Source organism: Pungitius pungitius, chromosome 17, assembly GCF_949316345.1.
Source record: "Pungitius pungitius chromosome 17, fPunPun2.1, whole genome shotgun sequence".
Classification (NCBI taxonomy): domain Eukaryota; kingdom Metazoa; phylum Chordata; class Actinopteri; order Perciformes; family Gasterosteidae; genus Pungitius; species Pungitius pungitius.
The window spans coordinates 17,663,793-17,682,414 of record NC_084916.1 but is presented as its reverse complement, the minus strand read 5'-3'; the positions used below and the strand labels follow the sequence as shown (position 1 = coordinate 17,682,414).

At 43.0% G+C, this 18,622-nt stretch overlaps 3 protein-coding genes across 3 annotated transcripts; all 3 read right to left on the bottom strand.

Moving 5' to 3' along the window:
• Positions 1-356: 356 nt before the first annotated feature.
• On the bottom strand, positions 357-3,125 carry LOC134107123 (gastrula zinc finger protein XlCGF17.1-like). Its single transcript, XM_062558544.1, has one exon. It carries the CDS (start codon positions 2,998-3,000, stop codon positions 2,008-2,010), a length of 993 nt encoding a protein of 330 aa, XP_062414528.1. The 5' UTR covers positions 3,001-3,125; the 3' UTR covers positions 357-2,007.
• A 2,903-nt stretch (positions 3,126-6,028) lies between these two features.
• LOC134107125 (gastrula zinc finger protein XlCGF17.1-like) lies at positions 6,029-8,580 on the bottom strand. The gene has a single exon (XM_062558546.1). It carries the CDS (start codon positions 8,317-8,319, stop codon positions 7,387-7,389), a length of 933 nt encoding a protein of 310 aa, XP_062414530.1. The 5' UTR covers positions 8,320-8,580; the 3' UTR covers positions 6,029-7,386.
• A 5,598-nt stretch (positions 8,581-14,178) lies between these two features.
• Positions 14,179-17,607, bottom strand: LOC134107122 (gastrula zinc finger protein XlCGF17.1-like). Its single transcript, XM_062558542.1, has one exon. The coding sequence runs from the start codon at positions 17,350-17,352 to the stop codon at positions 16,252-16,254; it is 1,101 nt and encodes a 366-aa protein (XP_062414526.1). The 5' UTR covers positions 17,353-17,607; the 3' UTR covers positions 14,179-16,251.
• Positions 17,608-18,622: the final 1,015 nt, after the last annotated feature.

Below are 18,622 nucleotides of genomic sequence, written 5' to 3'. Positions count from 1 at the left end.
AAAATAAAATGAATTGAAATGCTCTTGTAATGCCACTGCTCACCGGACCAAAGTTACCCATCCGACTCCTCACATTCCCTCAGACCACCTGTAACATTCACTTTACAGAGTGAGAATCCTGTGTTACTGGAAATCAGTAGTTTACGATACCATGCAGCATTTCCACCATTGTTTCCTCTGTTCTGCTGCAACTTGGTGGGTTAACTAAAGAAAGTCCTCCAATAATTTTAATACATTTCGACATAATTTATTTCCGCCTTATCTCAGCATTTAGTCTTTTCCATTTGTAATGTGGGTGTTAAGGCTAGACAATACAATTGTTTTCCAACATTCATTCACAACTGCTAAAGACAAAATCAAATGTAAAATCAAAGTTTAATGTCATTCTGGTTACATTCCTTGATACAAAGACATTACTGTGATATGTTTCTTTGTACTTAGCGCTGATATTAAGACGTGCTTTCAGACGTCAGATGGTGTTCAGATCAGACCCTTTAGCTGTTCCCCACGAGTACCTGCATGAGAAGTATAGATTTTCTGGAGATGGAATCCGTTATTTGTGCAGACTGCTGGGTCTGAAGCCTGCTCTCACCATCCCACAGATGGTCTGTGTGGCACTGCGCTTTTCTGAAAGCGGCATGTTTTATATGCCGAGGGAGATGACAAACTGTGAATAAATGCACTATTTGCCGTACCGTCCAGAGTGTGCTTGGCCCTGAAGTCCTTGGCACACATCTTCATGACCTTCACTGGCCACAGAAGAATGTGTTACACCAACAAAACAAAAAAATAATAATAATAAAAAAAGAAAAATATAAAAAAGAAAAAGTCAATGCATGAACACATTAAAAGCCTTCTGATATTTGTCTCTAACATGAAAACTTAGTAATATGCTGACAATATCATCAAATATGGAACATAAAAATCCGTAAAAACTGTAAATAAGGATGAGTATCGTTTGGGATTTTTCCTCGATACTGTTGCCTCTTAATGATTTTTTAAAAATGTATTGCTAAAACAAGTTTTCTTCAAATTGCACGTGAGGAAATGGAGTCACGTGCAGAACACGCTACTCGGCTTCACGCTGTGACCACTGGTGGCCACGTGCACGCACAGGTCTGGCAGCTGGCTAGCTAGCTGCTGTAGCTGCACAAGCAGCAGGTACCAATATGGCTCCGGTTCTCGGTACCCAAACGCTAAACAGTGCCACCAAAACACAAAGGGAAACAACAATAATAATGCAGTCTCAACTGTAACTTCAAATCGGAGTAAAAAGATAAAAAGTTAACTTAAAGTGTAAAAGGACTGGTTTCAAAACTACTAAAATGAATTAATGTAAAATGGGTAAGTGAGGGTACTTGCATGAACAAAAATGTGTCTTCAAACAAAGATATGTATGTTTTATACAAGAAATGAATCCTCTAAACGAGATTAAGATGTTTAAGTCACTTTAGGATCTTTGAAACTGAAATGTGTGAAAAAGGTATCGAACATTTCCATAACAGCTGAAGACATTGCTACTACCCCTGAAGAAGGTAATGATGACTCAACCTTTGAGGTGAGGTGTTCCAGTATCTGGGCATTAATAATGTCAGCCTCAATAAGAAGACGCTCAAAAGTGTCGTTAATCGACACAAACAGCTAATAAAAGTTTTCAATTTTACCGTTTACATATTTATGGAGGTCTGATTTTCTTCATACAGAAATCAATTCAATGAAACAGTCGGAAAAAAGACGGCACAAAAGTCAAATGTTCAGTCTACAAAATCTGGGTGATCCAAAATACAAAAGGTCTTTGGTCTGATAAGACTTTAAACCTTTTCTATGAGAGCTGCATGTACTTTCTTACTTGTTCTTCTGAGTTTGTATCTCTATGTGGAAATGCACTTATTGTAAGTCGCTTTGAATAAAAGCGTCAGCTAGATGTCATGTATTTAAAACTAAAGTGGGCAACCGTGATGGTGATGTAATCAAGGGAGGGTTGGTACAATGGGCTAATGGGGATTCTCATTGAGTTTGCATGTGGACTTTTAGATTTGGACATAAATGCGTCCTCAAACAGATAGTTTGAGAAAAACGTGTACCACACTCTGAGCAGCTGAAAACTTTCTCCCCGATGTGACATTTCATGTGCTTCTTCAGACTTCCACTTAAAGAGAAACATTTACCACACTCTGAGCAGCTGTACGGTTTTTCCCCTGTGTGACGTCTCATGTGAATGTTTAAACTTTTAACTTCAGTGAAACATTTACCACATTGCAAGCAGCTGAATGGTTTCTCCCCTCTGTGATATTGCATGTGTATCTTCAGACTGCTACTTGTAAAGAAACATTTACCACACTCTGAGCAGATGAACGGTTTCTCCCCTGTGTGACATCTCATATGAGACTTCAGACTTCCTCTTATAGAGAAACATTTACCACACTCTGAGCAGCTGAAAGGTTTCTCCCCCGTGTGACATCTCATATGAGACTTTAGACTTCCACTTTGAGTAAAACACTTGCCACACTCTAAGCAGCTGAAAGGTTTCTCCCCCGTGTGACGCCTTATGTGAGTAGTTAGACTTCCACGTTGAGTGAAGCGCTCACCACACTCTGAGCAGCTGTATGGTTTCTCCCCTGTGTGACATCTCATGTGAGTGTTCAGGCTTCCAATTGCAGTGAAACACTTACCACACTCTGAGCAGCTGAACGGTTTCTCTGATGCGTGGGTCTTCATGTGTATCTTCAGCTGTTTACTGCAACCAAATGTTGTCTTACATTTAGAACAGCTCAAAGGTTTCTCACCTGTTCTACCTCTTGAAACACTGATGGGACCTTTATCATTCGTATGAGAGTTTAAACCTGACTGAGGTGCTCTGGTCTCATTCCTATCATCAGTCTCAGGTTCAGATGAGTCTCCAGTCTCCTCACCAGTATCTGGTTCTGTAGGCCAATCTGGACCCGAGTTCCTGTCAGGTTCTGGTCCTGAACAGTCCTCTCCACCACCTTCTGTCTCCATGTGTTCAGTTTGTCTCTGATCAAGCTCTAAGGACTGATCTTCCTCTTCATCATCTTCATTCTTCACAAGAGCCTCCTCCAGCCCTTGAAGCTGTTCCTCTTTAATGTGGGGGGGCTCCGGGTACTCCTGTTGCTCTTTGATATGGGGGGGCTCCGGGTATTCCTGTTGCTCTCTAATGTGGGGGGGCTCTGGGTACTCCTGTTGCTCTCTGATATGGGGGGGCTCTGGGTCCTCCTGTTCCTCTTTGATGTGGGGGGGCTCTGGGTACTCATGTTCCTCTTTAATGTGGGGGGGCTCTGGGTCGCCCTGTTCCTCTTTAATGTGGGGGGGCTCTGGGTCCTCCTGTTCCTCTTTAATGTGGGGGGGCTCTGGGTCCTCCTGTTCCTCTTTAATGTGGGGGGGCTCTGGGTCTTCCTGCTGCTCATTTTGAAGCACAAACAGCTGCTGGAGGTCTGTGGATAAAAAATAAAAATAAAAAAACAATATAGCTGACTAGAAAATGCATTTCCTGCTGAAAATACATTAGAACGCTAAAAACTAAATGAATTTCAGGAAATTGCTTAAAATACAGAAATGAAAAATGCTAAAATGAATTTGACAAAATACCAATGTGTGCCTTTTCGGTGAGCACATGTTTTCACTCCTGACCACATGGCACCAAGCCTGTGTGAGTGACTACTACCCCCCCCCACCCAGAGGTATCGATCCGGAGACTCTGAATCGTTCGATCACTCGCCAACTTTCCCGAACTGCAGTTGAGGAATATTGATTAGACTGATGTCAGTGAGAAGAGTGAGAGAACCGACCTGCTCTTTGTATGCGGACTTCCGGTTTGAAAACAGCGTGCAGACGTTTCTTTAGTCGTTCGTTGTCTGCTTTTATTCTAGAAGCTTCCTCCTCGTATTCTGCCATTGTTCTTTCAAACAGCCCAAATGTCTCTTCAGCGTCCTCCGCGTGTCGCTGCTTCAGTAAACGTCTCAGCATTTGGACCTTAGACATCTTCACTGAACCAGGCACGTTTCCTCCAGATAAACTCCGTTAAAACACCGTTTATTTTCCGTTAAACTCGGACTAGCGCCATGTTGCTAACTTCGAGCTAGCATGCTAAGCTAACTTCAATATCTTAGCATGCTACCGGGAGATGAGTCAGGGGGAAAAGATCCGGGGAAAAGGTGAGCAGCTAAAAGTCCATCCGAGGTTCATCCAGACGTGCAGAGACTCGTGTGGATCCGGACTGATGGAGGCAACTGATACTTGATCAACACGACGAAGACACGCTGCTGACGCTACGACCCGGCGCCATGTTGCTATGAAACCACATCCGGTTCCTCTGTAGCTTACAGGGCAACCTTCAAAATAAGAGTTTATAGAGGTCGTTATATCCGTTTTTATTACTTTACATCTTTTACCTTCGAAACAGATGGGAATAAGGAGTGGCAGATGACTACTTGAGTAGGGTTGGGTATCGTTTGAATTTGAGCGATTCCGATTCCGGTTCTTTTAAGAGGCAGGGTCAAAAAAGTTTAAGTTTAAGATATTTTAAATGAGCTTGCTAACCAAGGGTCTTTCTGAAGGAAAAAGTCTGACCTTCTCCATCAATGTTAATTCTATGAACTTTTTATTAACTTTACTATGAATTTCTAACAGGGCTGTTTTCAACTACAATATAAATATCAAACTATGAACTTGAATATTGTATAAACATTATAAATTATGAATATATTTTAACAGGGGTACACTTTCCTCCAGAGAGCTTTATTTTTGAAACCTCACAAAAACACATTTACACGTGAGTGTGTGATACTGCAGGTACTTAAACGTTACTTTGCTCCCACTGATGGACGAACCCTTGGAATCAGAGGAAGAGGCAGCGCGTCAAACACGGGGCACACGGAGGTGGGGGGGGGGGGGCGCGCAACTCTCCCAACCTCAAATCAGGGACACTTTCGCTGACGGGGGGTGCTGGCGGTCGGGGGGGGGGCTGCTGGCGGTCGAAGCGGGGAGTGCTAGTACAATCTTTTTTTCTTTCTTTGCAGCGCCAGCCTCACTGCTCATTTTAACAGAGAGGACCGCTCCGCTCGGGCCACCCGGCACCCGCGCGCGCACTGGTCTGATGCGTCACAACTTCACAACAACCGGAAGTTTTTTTGCAGAGTTTTCGGTTTGTTTCGAGAAGTGTAACCGCACTTTGGACCGCCGACGCACGCTATACATGTTCGATCGCGATGTTACGCCAACACTTCCGGTGGACGCTTCTTCGTTGGTGTTCAGCGGTTTCTATTTCCGGTCGGCGCCGGCGGACTGAGAATCGAAACTAGGAATCGAATTTTAAACTTTTGAACGATACCGGGTAAATCGCTAAGCTAGTTTCGATTCCAATCGATTCTCGATTCTCGATACCCAGCCCTAATCTTGAGTCAAGGCGACTTGTGTGTCCAGCAGAGAAAACGACACACACACACACACAATTTGTTAAATTGAAGGCAAATACACAATATATATATATATATATATATATATATTGTTTCTTCGGTTCTTTCCCCATGGGAGGGGTTACATTTTCTGGGGAGTGTTCCCTGTGCCGATGTGAGGCTTTCAGGACAGAGGATGTCGCATGTGTAGACTGTAAAGCCCTCGGAGGAAAATCTATAATTTGCAATTTGGGGCTATACAAAATAAAATGAATTGAAATGCTCTTGTAATGCCACTGCTCACCGGACCAAAGTTACCCATCCGACTCCTCACATTCCCTCAGACCACCTGTAACATTCACTTTACAGAGTGAGAATCCTGTGTTACTGGAAATCAGTAGTTTACGATACCATGCAGCATTTCCACCATTGTTTCCTCTGTTCTGCTGCAACTTGGTGGGTTAACTAAAGAAAGTCCTCCAATAATTTTAATACATTTCGACATAATTTATTTCCGCCTTATCTCAGCATTTAGTCTTTTCCATTTGTAATGTGGGTGTTAAGGCTAGACAATACAATTGTTTTCCAACATTCATTCACAACTGCTAAAGACAAAATCAAATGTAAAATCAAAGTTTAATGTCATTCTGGTTACATTCCTTGATACAAAGACATTACTGTGATATGTTTCTTTGTACTTAGCGCTGATATTAAGACGTGCTTTCAGACGTCAGATGGTGTTCAGATCAGACCCTTTAGCTGTTCCCCACGAGTACCTGCATGAGAAGTATAGATTTTCTGGAGATGGAATCCGTTATTTGTGCAGACTGCTGGGTCTGAAGCCTGCTCTCACCATCCCACAGATGGTCTGTGTGGCACTGCGCTTTTCTGAAAGCGGCATGTTTTATATGCCGAGGGAGATGACAAACTGTGAATAAATGCACTATTTGCCGTACCGTCCAGTGTGTGCTTGGCCCTGAAGTCCTTGGCGCACATCTTCATGACCTTCACTGGCCACAGAAGAATGTGTTACACCAAAGAGGATTTCCACAGTCCGTACACATGCAACGTCCTCTGTTAAGGCGACTACCAGCCTGCAAAATGCGATTGTCTGCCTTTTCTCTTTGTTTAGTTACAGCTGCGTATTCCCTTTTTTGCGTATGATATGCTTCACTTCCTCATACATTTTATTATAAGTTGCTGCTCAGCAGGTGAGAAATATGCTATAAATATGAAATACGTGCTTTAAATACAGCCTTCCAATGAACAACCAGCTAAACTTAGCATACGGTTTGTGTGTTTGACCTTGTGACCTTTGGAGTTGTGTTGGCAGAGCAAGAAATCACTGACCATCCCTGAAAAAGGGACAGCGAAGCCCCTTACTGGAGCCTCAACTGGGAATGAAGCTTGCTGGTGAGGTTCTTGTCGCTGAGACAGTCCATTTATCTAGGGGGAAACGTATCCATTTGGCTCAGCTGCTCTATGGGCGCACCACTCAAAGGGGTATGCAGCTCAGTTGGATACCTTGTGGGTTGTACCCGGGCTTCACAGACTGGCTCTATGGACAAGTTCTTTCACCTCTCTTGGAGGGAGAAACCAGAGCCAGTGCTGTTACTACTTCAGGAACCAAACTCCTGGAGAGGGACTGGGCTCAGAGTACAAAAGGCACAAGGCGGGTGTGGGGGGATCCACAAGCCATCAGCTGGGAGCCTCATGGATGAGTTTTACACCAGGAACAAGAGTGTCATCTCACGAAGACTGAATCCCTGGGAGGAAGTCTGTGACAGCTGTTGTAAAAGTAACTGCAAAATATCTGTCTACATAGTTCTGCTATAGGTTGATTCGGTAATGGGGCTAAAATGGATTCTCATCTGTGTGCTTCTTCAGATATCCACTTCTACTGAAACATGTACCTCTGAGCAGCTGAAAGGTTTCTCCCCTGTGTGACATCTCATGTGTCTTTTCAGACCTCCACTTACAGTAAAACATTTATCACAAAGCAAACAGCTGAAAGGTTTCTCCTTGTGTGACATCTCATGTGATTCTTCAGATTTCCCCTTTGAGTGAAACATTTGTCACACTCTGAGCAGCTGAAAGGTTTCTCCCCTGTGTGACATCTCATGTGTATCTTCAGACCTCCACTTAGAGTAAAACGTTTATCACAAAGTGAGCAGCTGAAAGGTTTCTCCCTTGTGTGACATCTCATGTGTTTCTTCAGATCTCCCCTTTGAGTGAAACATTTGCCACACTCTGAGCAGCTGAAAGGTTTCTCCCCTGTGTGACATCTCATGTGTATCTTCAGAATGCATCTTGTAGAGAAACCTTTACCACAATGCAAGCAGCTGAACGGTTTCTCCCTTGTGTGACAACTCATGTGTTTCTTCAGATTTCCACTTACAGCGAAAGATTTGCCACACTCTGAGCAGCTGAAAGGTTTCTCCCCTGTGTGACGTCTCATGTGTATCTTCAGATGTCCCCTTTGAGTGAAACATTTACCACACTCTGAGCAGCTGAAAGGTTTCTCCCTTGTGTGACAACTCATGTGTCTTTTCAGACTTCCACTTACAGTGAAACACTTACCACACTCTGAGCAGCTGAACGGTTTCTCTGATGCGTGGGTCTTCATGTGTATCTTCAGCTGTTTACTGCAACCAAATGTTGTCTTACATTTAGAACAGCTCAAAGGTTTCTCACCTGTTCTACCTCTTGAAACACTGATGGGACCTTTATCATTCGTATGAGAGTTTAAACCTGACTGAGGTGCTCTGGTCTCATTCCTATCATCAGTCTCAGGTTCAGATGAGTCTTCAGTCTCCTCATCAGTATCTGGTTCTGTAGGCCAATCTGGACCCGAGTTCCTGTCAGGTTCTGGTCCTCCACAGTCCTCTCCACCACCTTCTGTCTCCATGTGTTCAGTTTGTCTGTGATCAAGCTCTAAGGACTGATCTTCCTCTTCATCATCTTCATTCTTCACAGGAGCCTCCTCCAGCCCTTGAAGCTGCTCCTCTTTAATGTGGGGGGGCTCTGGGTCGTCCTGTTGCTCTTTGATGTGGGGGGGCTCTGGATACTCCTGTTGCTCTCTGATATGGGGGGGCTCTGGGTATTCCTGTTGCTCTTTGATGTGGGGGGGCTCTGGGTACTCATGTTCCTCTTTAATGTGGGGGGGCTCTGGGTACTCATGTTCCTCTTTAATGTGGGGGGGCTCTGGGTCCTCCTGTTCCTCTTTAATGTGGGGGGACTCTGGGTACTCATGTTCCTCTTTAATGTGGGGGGGCTCTGGGTCCTCCTGTTCCTCTTTGATGTGGGGGGGCTCTGGGTACTCATGTTCCTCTTTGATGTGGGGGGGCTTTGGGTCCTCCTGTTCCTCTTTAATGTGGGGGGGCTCTGGGTCCTCCTGTTCCTCTTTAATGTGGGGGGGCTCTGGGTCCTCCTGTTCCTCTTTAATGTGGGGGGGCTCTGGGTACTCATGTTCCTCTTTAATGTGGGGGGGCTCTGGGTCCTCCTGCTGCTCATTTTGAAGCACAAACAGCTGCTGGAGGTCTGTGGATAAAAAATAAAAAAACAATATAGCTGACTAGAAAATGCATTTCCTGCTGAAAATACATTAGAACGCTAAAAACTAAATGAATTTCAGGAAATTGCTTAAAATACAGAAATGAAAAATGCTAAAATGAATTTGACAAAATACCAATGTCTGCCTTTTCGGTGAGCACATGTTTTCACTCCTGACCACATGGCACCAAGCCTGTGTGAGTGACTACTACCCCCCCCCCCCCCACCCAGAGGACTGCGGTCATGTGGACCGCATTTCAAAAGGAAATGCGCCTCTATGTAAGGTATTACGGTAAATGGGTCTGTACAGCCAAAAAGGCACTGAACATCATTTGAAGTGTCTTTTTTCAATATTTGAACTCTCTTTAAATCAGATAGAAGCCGGGTAACACTCTTCTGAAACTTGATCCTATTTCACCTCGACCTCCTCTATCAATATGTAAAGTTACATAAAATATTACTGTGTAGTTTTTGAGATAACTGAAGGTAAAGTTAGTAATATTGCCATTATATTCGTCTTTTTCTCAATCTTTGAATTCTCTTTAAATTAGATAGAAGCCGGGTAACACTCTTTTGCCACTTGATCCTGGTTCATGTTGACCTCCTCTATTAACATGTAAAGATACATAAAATATTACTGTGTACTTTGAGATATTTGAAGGTAAAGTTATTACTTTTGCCATTATATTCGTCTTTTCCTCAATCTTTGAACTGTCTTTAAATTAGATAGAACCCGGGTAACACTCTTCTGACACTTGGTCCTGGTTCATGTTGACCTCCCCTATCATCATGTACATTTACATAAAATATTACTGTGTACTTTTTGAGATACTTGAGGGTAAAGTTAGTACTTTTGCCATTATATTCGTCTTTTTCTCAATCTTTGAACTATCTTTAAATTAGATAGCAGCTGGGTAACACTCTTTTGACACTTGATCCTATTACACGTTGGCCTCCTCTATTAACATGTAAAGTTACATAAAATATTACTGTGTACTTTTTGAGATAACTGAAGGTAAAGTTAGTACTTTTGCCATTATATTCGTCTTTTCTATATATGTGAACTGTCTTTAAATCAGATCGAAGCCGGGTAACACTCTTCTGACACTTGGTCCTGGTTCATGTTGACCTCCCCTATCATCATGTACATTTACATAAAATATTACTGTGTACTTTTTGAGATACTTGAGGGCAAAGTTAGTACTTTTGCCATTATATTCGTCTTTTTCTCAATCTTTGAACTGTCTTTAAATTAGATAGCATCTGGGTAACACTCTTTTGACACTTGATCCTATTTTAAGTTGACCTCCTCTATTACCATCTCAAATTACATGAAATATTACTGTGTACTTTTTGAGATACTTGAAGGTAAGGTTAGTAAAATTGCCATTAGATTCGTCTTTCTTTCATTCTTTGACCTATCTTTTAATCAGATAGCAGCCGGGTAACACTCTTTTGACACTTGATCCTATTTCATGTTGACCTCCTCTATCACCATGTACATTTACATAAATTATTACTGTGTACTTTTTGGGATACCTGAAGGTAAAGTTAGTAATATTGCCATTATATTCGTCTTTTCTCAATCTCAATGTCATCCAGAGGCCAGAGTGTACTTTGGCACAGTCACAACATCTGCACCACAAACAAGGTCCTGCAATGGAATATATAAACGGAAGGAATCCACAGTGGTGACGGGGGAGTCACACAAGGTGAGGGGGGAAGGTGGGGCTGCGTTCTTCCTGAAGTCCATGACCATCTCCACTGTCTTCAGGGCGTCACCAGGTGTGTCAGCCTTTCATATTTTTTCTATTATGACAATGTACTATAAAATTCTAAAATGTAATATTTTTTATTAGTTTTTGACATCGAAAACAACTGTGCAATGTGTGCTGCCCAAAAGCCACCCATTCCAGGGCCTGCAATCACTGAATGGGTAAGGTGTTAGTTTGATTTGAGCATTTGATTAGGCATTCTGTATATTTATTTGAGAGTGGTCAGTAAAAGAGTAATTAGGGATAATTTAAATGTTATGTTATGTAAGAAAGTTTGCAATCCAGGATACTATCAGTAATCCCAGCAATACTTATGAAATAAATACATAAAACAGAGGCTTCATTTTCAATAAAAGTATTGTGGAACATGTAACACACTGATATGTTCATATACAGCTGGAAAATTCAAGTAGGATCTGTTGTACAGTTTATTTTCAGTAAATTTAAATAGCATTTTACAATAGGTACAATAACTATGTAATATTTAGAGAATTTCATGGTGAATTAATGTTCGAAGTAAAGTCTAGTTTTCTCAGAATAATTAATTATTTCTTCCTTTTCCAGATTCAGTGTGATAGTTGCAGCAGGTGGTTCCACGCAGACTGCCTGGGGATCCAAAAAGAACAGCTGACACACATTAAGAACAATGATTGGATATGCGCTTTGTGCAGTAATTAAATACGCATTCAGTATTTCTTATGTTCTCGGTTTCTTTTTATAAGCCCGTATCACTGTGAGAACAGTAAAATTATTTGTAGTAATATGTAGTAGTAGTAGTAATATTTGAGATGGTAATAGAGGAGGTCAACATGAAATAGGATCAAGTGTCAAAAGAGTGTTACCCGGCTGCTATCTAATTTAAAGACAGTTCAAAGATTGAGAAAAAGACGAATATAATGGCAAAAGTACTAACTTTACCCTCAAGTATCTCAAAAAGTACACAGTAATATTTCATGTAATTTGAGATGGTAATAGAGGAGGTCAACTTAAAATAGGATCAAGTGTCAAAAGAGTGTTACCCAGCTGCTATCTAATTTAAAGACAGTTCAAAGATTGAGAAAAAGACGAATATAATGGCAAAAGTACTAACTTTGCCTTCAGTTATCTCAAAAAGTACACAGTAATATTTCATGTAATTTGAGATGGTAATAGAGGAGGTCAACTTAAAATAGGATCAAGTGTCAAAAGAGTGTTACCCAGCTGCTATCTAATTTAAAGACAGTTCAAAGATTGAGAAAAAGACGAATATAATGGCAAAAGTACTAACTTTGCCTTCAGTTATCTCAAAAAGTACACAGTAATATTTCATGTAATTTGAGATGGTAATAGAGGAGGTCAACTTAAAATAGGATCAAGTGTCAAAAGAGTGTTACCCAGCTGCTATCTAATTTAAAGACAGTTCAAAAATGAAAAAAAGACGAATATAATGGCAATATTACTAACTTTACCTTCAAGTATCTCAAAAAGTACACAGTAATATTTCATGTAAATGTACAAGTTAATAGAGGAGATCAGATTTAAATAGGACCAAGTGTCAAAAGAGTGTTACCCATCTGCTATCTGATTTAAAGAGAGTTCAAATATTGATAAAAGACACTTCAAATGATGATCAGTGCCTTTTTGGCTGTACAGCCCCTTTTACCGTAATACCCAACATAGAGGCGCATTTCCTTTTGAAATGCGGTCCACATGACCGCAGTCCCAGAGGTATCGATCCGGAGACTCTGAATCGTTCGATCACTCGCCAACTTTCCCGAACTGCAGTTGAGGAATATTGATTAGACTGATGTCAGTGAGAAGAGTGAGAGAACCAACCTGCTCTTTGTATGCGGACTTCCGGGTTGAAAAAAGCGTGCAGACGTTTCTTTAGTCGTTCGTTGTCTGCTTTTATTCTAGAAGCTTCCTCCTCGTATTCTGCCATTGTTCTTTCAAACAGCCCAAATGTCTCTTCAGCGTCCTCCGCGTGTCGCTGCTTCAGTAAACGTCTCAGCATTTGGACCTTAGACATCTTCACTGAACCAGGCACGTTTCCTCCAGATAAACTCCGTCAAAACACCCTTTATTTTCCGTTAAACTCGGACTAGCGCCATGTTGCTAACTTCGAGCTAGCATGCTAAGCTAACTTCAATATCTTAGCATGCTACCGGGAGATGAGTCAGGGGGAAAAGATCCGGGGAAAAGGTGAGCAGCTAAAAGTCCATCCGAGGTTCATCCAGACGTGCAGAGACTCGTGTGGATCCGGACTGATGGAGGCAACTGATACTTGATCAACACGACGAAGACACGCTGCTGACGCTACGACCCGGCGCCATGTTGCTATGAAACCACATCCGGGTCCTCTGTAGCTTACAGGGCAACCTTCAAAATAAAAGTTTATAGAGGTCGTTATTTCCGTTTTTATTACTTTACATCTTTTACCTTCGAAACAGATGGGAATAAGGAGTGGCAGATGACTACTTGAGTAGGGTTGGGTATCGTTTGAATTTGAGCGATTCCGATTCCAATTCCGGTTCCCAGCGATTCTCGATTCCGATTCTTTTAAGAGGCAGGGTCAAAAAAGTTTAAGTTTAAGATATTTTAAATGAGCTGGGGGGGGGGCTTTGGACCGGCGACGCACGCTATACATGTTCGATCGCGATGTTACGCCAACACTTCCGGTGGACGCTTCTTCGTTGGTGTTCAGCGGTTTCTATTTCCGGTCGGCGCCGGCGGACTGTGAATCGAAACTAGGAATCGAATTTTAAACTTTTGAACGATACCGGGTAAATCGCAAAGCTAGTTTCGATTCCAATCGATTCTCGATTCTGGGTACCCAACCCTAATCTTGAGTCAAGGCGACTTGTGTGTCCAGCAGAGAAAACGACACATACACACACACAATTTGTTAAATTGAAGGCAAATACACAATATATATATATATATATATATATATCGTTTCTTCCGTTCTTTCCCCATGGGAGGGGTTACATTTTCTGGAAAGTGTTCCCTGTGCCGATGTGAGGCTTTCAGGACAGAGGATGTCGCATGTGTACAGACTGTAAAGCCCTCAGAGGAAAATCTATAATTTGCAATTTGGGGCTATACAAAATAAAATGAATTGAAATGCTCTTGTAATGCCACTGCTCACCGGACCAAAGTTACCCATCCGACTCCTCACATTCCCTCAGACCACCTGTAACATTCACTTTACAGAGTGAGAATCCTGTGTTACTGGAAATCAGTAGTTTACGATACCATGCAGCATTTCCACCATTGTTTCCTCTGTTCTGCTGCAACTTGGTGGGTTAACTAAAGAAAGTCCTCCAATAATTTTAATACATTTCGACATAATTTATTTCCGCCTTATCTCAGCATTTAGTCTTTTCCATTTGTAATGTGGGTGTTAAGGCTAGACAATACAATTGTTTTCCAACATTCATTCACAACTGCTAAAGACAAAATCAAATGTAAAATCAAAGTTTAATGTCATTCTGGTTACATTCCTTGATACAAAGACATTACTGTGATATGTTTCTTTGTACTTAGCGCTGATATTAAGACGTGCTTTCAGACGTCAGATGGTGTTCAGATCAGACCCTTTAGCTGTTCCCCACGAGTACCTGCATGAGAAGTATAGATTTTCTGGAGATGGAATCCGTTATTTGTGCAGACTGCTGGGTCTGAAGCCTGCTCTCACCATCCCACAGATGGTCTGTGTGGCACTGCGCTTTTCTGAAAGCGGCATGTTTTATATGCCGAGGGAGATGACAAACTGTGAATAAATGCACTATTTGCCGTACCGTCCAGAGTGTGCTTGGCCCTGAAGTCCTTGGCGCACATCTTCATTACCTTCACTGGCCACAGAAGAATGTGTTACACCAAAGAGGATTTCCACAGTCCGTACACATGCAACGTCCTCTGTTAAGGCGACTACCAGCCTGCAAAATGCGATTGTCTGCCTTTTCTCTTTGTTTAGTTACAGCTGCGTATTCCCTTTTTTGCGTATGATATGATTCACTTCCTCATACATTTTATTATAAGTTGCTGCTCAGCAGGTGAGAAATATGCTATAAATATAATATACGTGCTTTAAATACAACCTTCCAATGAACAACCAGCTAAACTTAGCATACGGTTTGTGTGTTTGACCTTGTGACCTTTGGAGTTGTGTTGGCAGAGCAAGAACTCACTGACCATCTGTTACGTTGCTTCTAGGGGGAGGCAACGCAACGACCCGCCGCTCGTGACCTCAATGCAGCCTGTGTGAAAAAGGTGCAGTGTGTGTGTGTGCACTGATGACCAAACACATTTTACCCGTAAAAAAAGGAAATGTTTATTAAAACAAATAAACATATATATACGGGTTGCTTGGGAAAAGGGGCTGGACGGAAGCAAAACAAAGAACAAAGCAAAACAGTATCTCTTGCCTACCTGACCCCCCCCAAACTAACCTAACTTTGAGCACTAACAAGGCTCACTAACCAAAATACAGAGGGGTGGTCCGCCCAGGTCTTGCCTAGTGTCTCTAGACAGGAGAAATCACTACGGGTGGTGTAGGCCCATGGGCAGCTTGCCTACGCACTCCCAAGGTGCTTCCCCTTTTCCCTGGGAACAAAAAGAACAGGTAAAACACAGAACTGACAACACGCTCTCACTACAATACAATACAGAACAAAGTAACAGAACACCATCAGAGTCACGTATGCGTTTACTACCCCCACACAGGACACCAGAGAGAGAGCGAGAGCCACCAGAGAGTGTGACTTCTTATCTCCCTCCGAGGCTGGGAGTAATTGGTTCTGGCACTGACGAGTGGGTGGGGCCAGGTCTCCAATCTGGCTCCTGGAATCACCTGTAGGAAAGGGGAGACAACAAGCAGACACAGAAACTGGGGAACGTAACACCATCCCTGAAAAAGGGACAGCGAAGCCCCTTACTGGAGCCTCAACTGGGAATGAAGCTTGCTGGTGAGGTTCTTGTCGCTGAGACAGTCCATTTATCTAGGGGGAAACGTATCTATTTGGATCAGCTGCTCTATGGGCGCACCACTCAAAGGGGTATGCAGCTCAGTTGGATACCTTGTGTGTTGTACCCTGGCTTCACAGTCTATGGACAAGTTCTTTCACCTCTCTTGGAGGGAGAAACCAGAGCCAGTGCTGTTACTACTTCAGGAACCAAACTCCTGGAGAGGGACTGGGCTCAGAGTACAAAAGGCACAAGGCGGGTGTGGGGGGATCCACAAGCCATCAGCTGGAAGCCTCATGGATGAGTTTTACACCAGGAACAAGAGTGTCATCTCAAGAAGACTGAATCCCTGGGAGGAAGTCTGTGACAGCTGTTGTAAAAGTAACTGCAAATATCTGTCTACATAGTTCTGCTATAGGTTGATTCGGTAATGGGGCTAAAATGGATTCTCATCTGTGTGAGTTTTCATGTGCTTCTTCAGATATCCACTTCTACTGAAACATGTACCTCTGAGCAGCTGAAAGGTTTCTCCCCTGTGTGACATCTCATGTGTCTTTTCAGACCTCCACTTACAGTAAAACATTTATCACAAAGCAAACAGCTGAAAGGTTTCTCCTTGTGTGACATCTCATGTGGTTCTTCAGATTTCCCCTTTGAGTGAAACATTTGTCACACTCTGAGCAGCTGAAAGGTTTCTCCCCTGTGTGACATCTCATGTGTATCTTCAGACCTCCACTTAGAGTAAAACGTTTATCACAAAGTGAGCAGCTGAAAGGTTTCTCCCTTGTGTGATATCTCATGTGTTTCTTCAGATCTCCCCTTTGAGTGAAACATTTGCCACACTCTGAGCAGCTGAAAGGTTTCTCCCCTGTGTGACATCTCATGTGTATCTTCAGAATGCATCTTGTAGAGAAACCTTTACCACAATGCAAGCAGCTGAAAGATTTCTCCCTTGTGTGACAACTCATGTGTATCTTCAGACTTCCACTTACAGCGAAAGATTTGCCACACTCTGAGCAGCTGAAAGGTTTCTCCCTAGTGTGACAACTCATGTGTCTTTTCAGACTTCCACTTACAGTGAAACACTTACCACACTCTGAGCAGCTGAACGGTTTCTCCCTTGTGTGACAACTCATGTGTATCTTCAGACTTCCACTTACAGCGAAAGATTTGCCACACTCTGAGCAGCTGAAAGGTTTCTCCCCTGTGTGACGTCTCATGTGTATCTTCAGATGTCCCCTTTGAGCGAAATATTTACCACACTCTGAGCAGCTGTATGGTTTCTCCCCTGTGTGACATCTCATGTGAGTGTTCAGGCTTCCAATTGCAGTGAAACACTTACCACACTCTGAGCAGCTGAACGGTTTCTCTGATGCGTGGGTCTTCATGTGTATCTTCAGCTGTTTACTGCAACCAAATGTTGTCTTACATTTAGAACAGCTCAAAGGTTTCTCACCTGTTCTACCTCTTGAAACACTGATGGGACCTTTATCATTCGTATGAGAGTTTAAACCTGACTGAGGTTCTCTGGTCTCATTCCTATCATCAGTCTCAGGTTCAGATGAGTCTTCAGTCTCCTCATCAGTATCTGGTTCTGTAGGCCAATCTGGACCCGAGTTCCTGTCAGGTTCTGGTCCTCCACAGTCCTCTCCACCACCTTCTGTCTCCATGTGTTCAGTTTGTCTGTGATCAAGCTCTAAGGACTGATCTTCCTCCTCCAGCCCTTGAAGCTGCTCCTCTTTAATGTGGGGGGGCTCTGGGTCGTCCTGTTGCTCTTTGATGTGGGGGGGCTCTGGGTCGTCCTGTTGCTCTTTGATGTGGGGGGGCTCTGGGTCGTCCTGTTGCTCTTTGATATGGGGGGGCTCTGGGTATTCCTGTTGCTCTTTAATGTGGAGGGGCTCTGGGTACTCATGTTCCTCTTTAATGTGGGGGGGCTCTGGGTACTCATGTTCCTCTTTAATGTGGGGGGGCTCTGGGTACTCATGTTGCTCTCTGATGTGGGGGGGCTCTGGGTACTCCTGTTGCTCTTTGATGTGGGGGGGTTCTGGGTATTCCTGTTGCTCTTTAATGTGGAGGGGCTCTGGGTACTCATGTTCCTCTTTAATGTGGGGGGACTCTGGGTCCTCCTGTTCCTCTTTAATGTGGGGGGGCTCTGGGTACTCATGTTCCTCTTTAATGTGGGGGGGCTCTGGGTCCTCATGTTCCTCTTTAATGTGGGGGGGCTCTGGGTACTCATGTTCCTCTTTGATGTGGGGGGGCTCTGGGTACTTATGTTCCTCTTTAATGTGGGGGGGCTCTGAGTCCTCCTGTTCCTCTTTGATGTGGGGGGGCTCTGGGTACTCATGTTCCTCTTTAATGTGGGGGGGCTCTGGGTACTCATGTTCCTCTTTAATGTGGGGGGGCTCTGGGTCCTCCTGTTCCTCTTTAATGTGGGGGGGCTCTGGGTCTTCCTGCTGCTCATTTTGAAGCACAAACAGCTGCTGGAGGTCTGTGGATAAAAAATTAAAATAAAAAAACAATATAGCTGACTAGAAAATGCATTTCCTGCTGAAAATACATTAGAACGCTAAAAACTAAATGAATTTCAGGAAATTGCTTAAAATACAGAAATGAAAAATGCTAAAATAAATTTGACAAAATACCAATGTGTGCCTTTCCGGTGTTTTCACTCCCGACCACATGGCACTAAGCCTGATGCGTCGCCCCACTCCATGTCCCATTTTGCTTCACATTCTGATTTTAATGACCAAATATACTGTTGAAAACGTTCTTTGAACGAGCATACAACATTATATTGCCATTATGTTATCCATGGCATAAAATGGTCAGAAAAATGCATAGCCCTAATCCACACCTCAAACAAGTGAACTTTACTGGTAAGGGATCACATCAGTCTCAATAATAAGGATTTACAAATGATTTTCAAAGCACACATGAATA

What these genes read in the sequence shown, in the direction of transcription:
- LOC134107123 (XM_062558544.1), bottom strand. Translation starts at nt 3,000, where the DNA reads ATGGAGACAGAAGGTGGTGGAGAGGACTGTTCAGGACCAGAACCTGAC.
- LOC134107125 (XM_062558546.1), bottom strand. Translation starts at nt 8,319, where the DNA reads ATGGAGACAGAAGGTGGTGGAGAGGACTGTGGAGGACCAGAACCTGAC.
- LOC134107122 (XM_062558542.1), bottom strand. Translation starts at nt 17,352, where the DNA reads ATGGAGACAGAAGGTGGTGGAGAGGACTGTGGAGGACCAGAACCTGAC.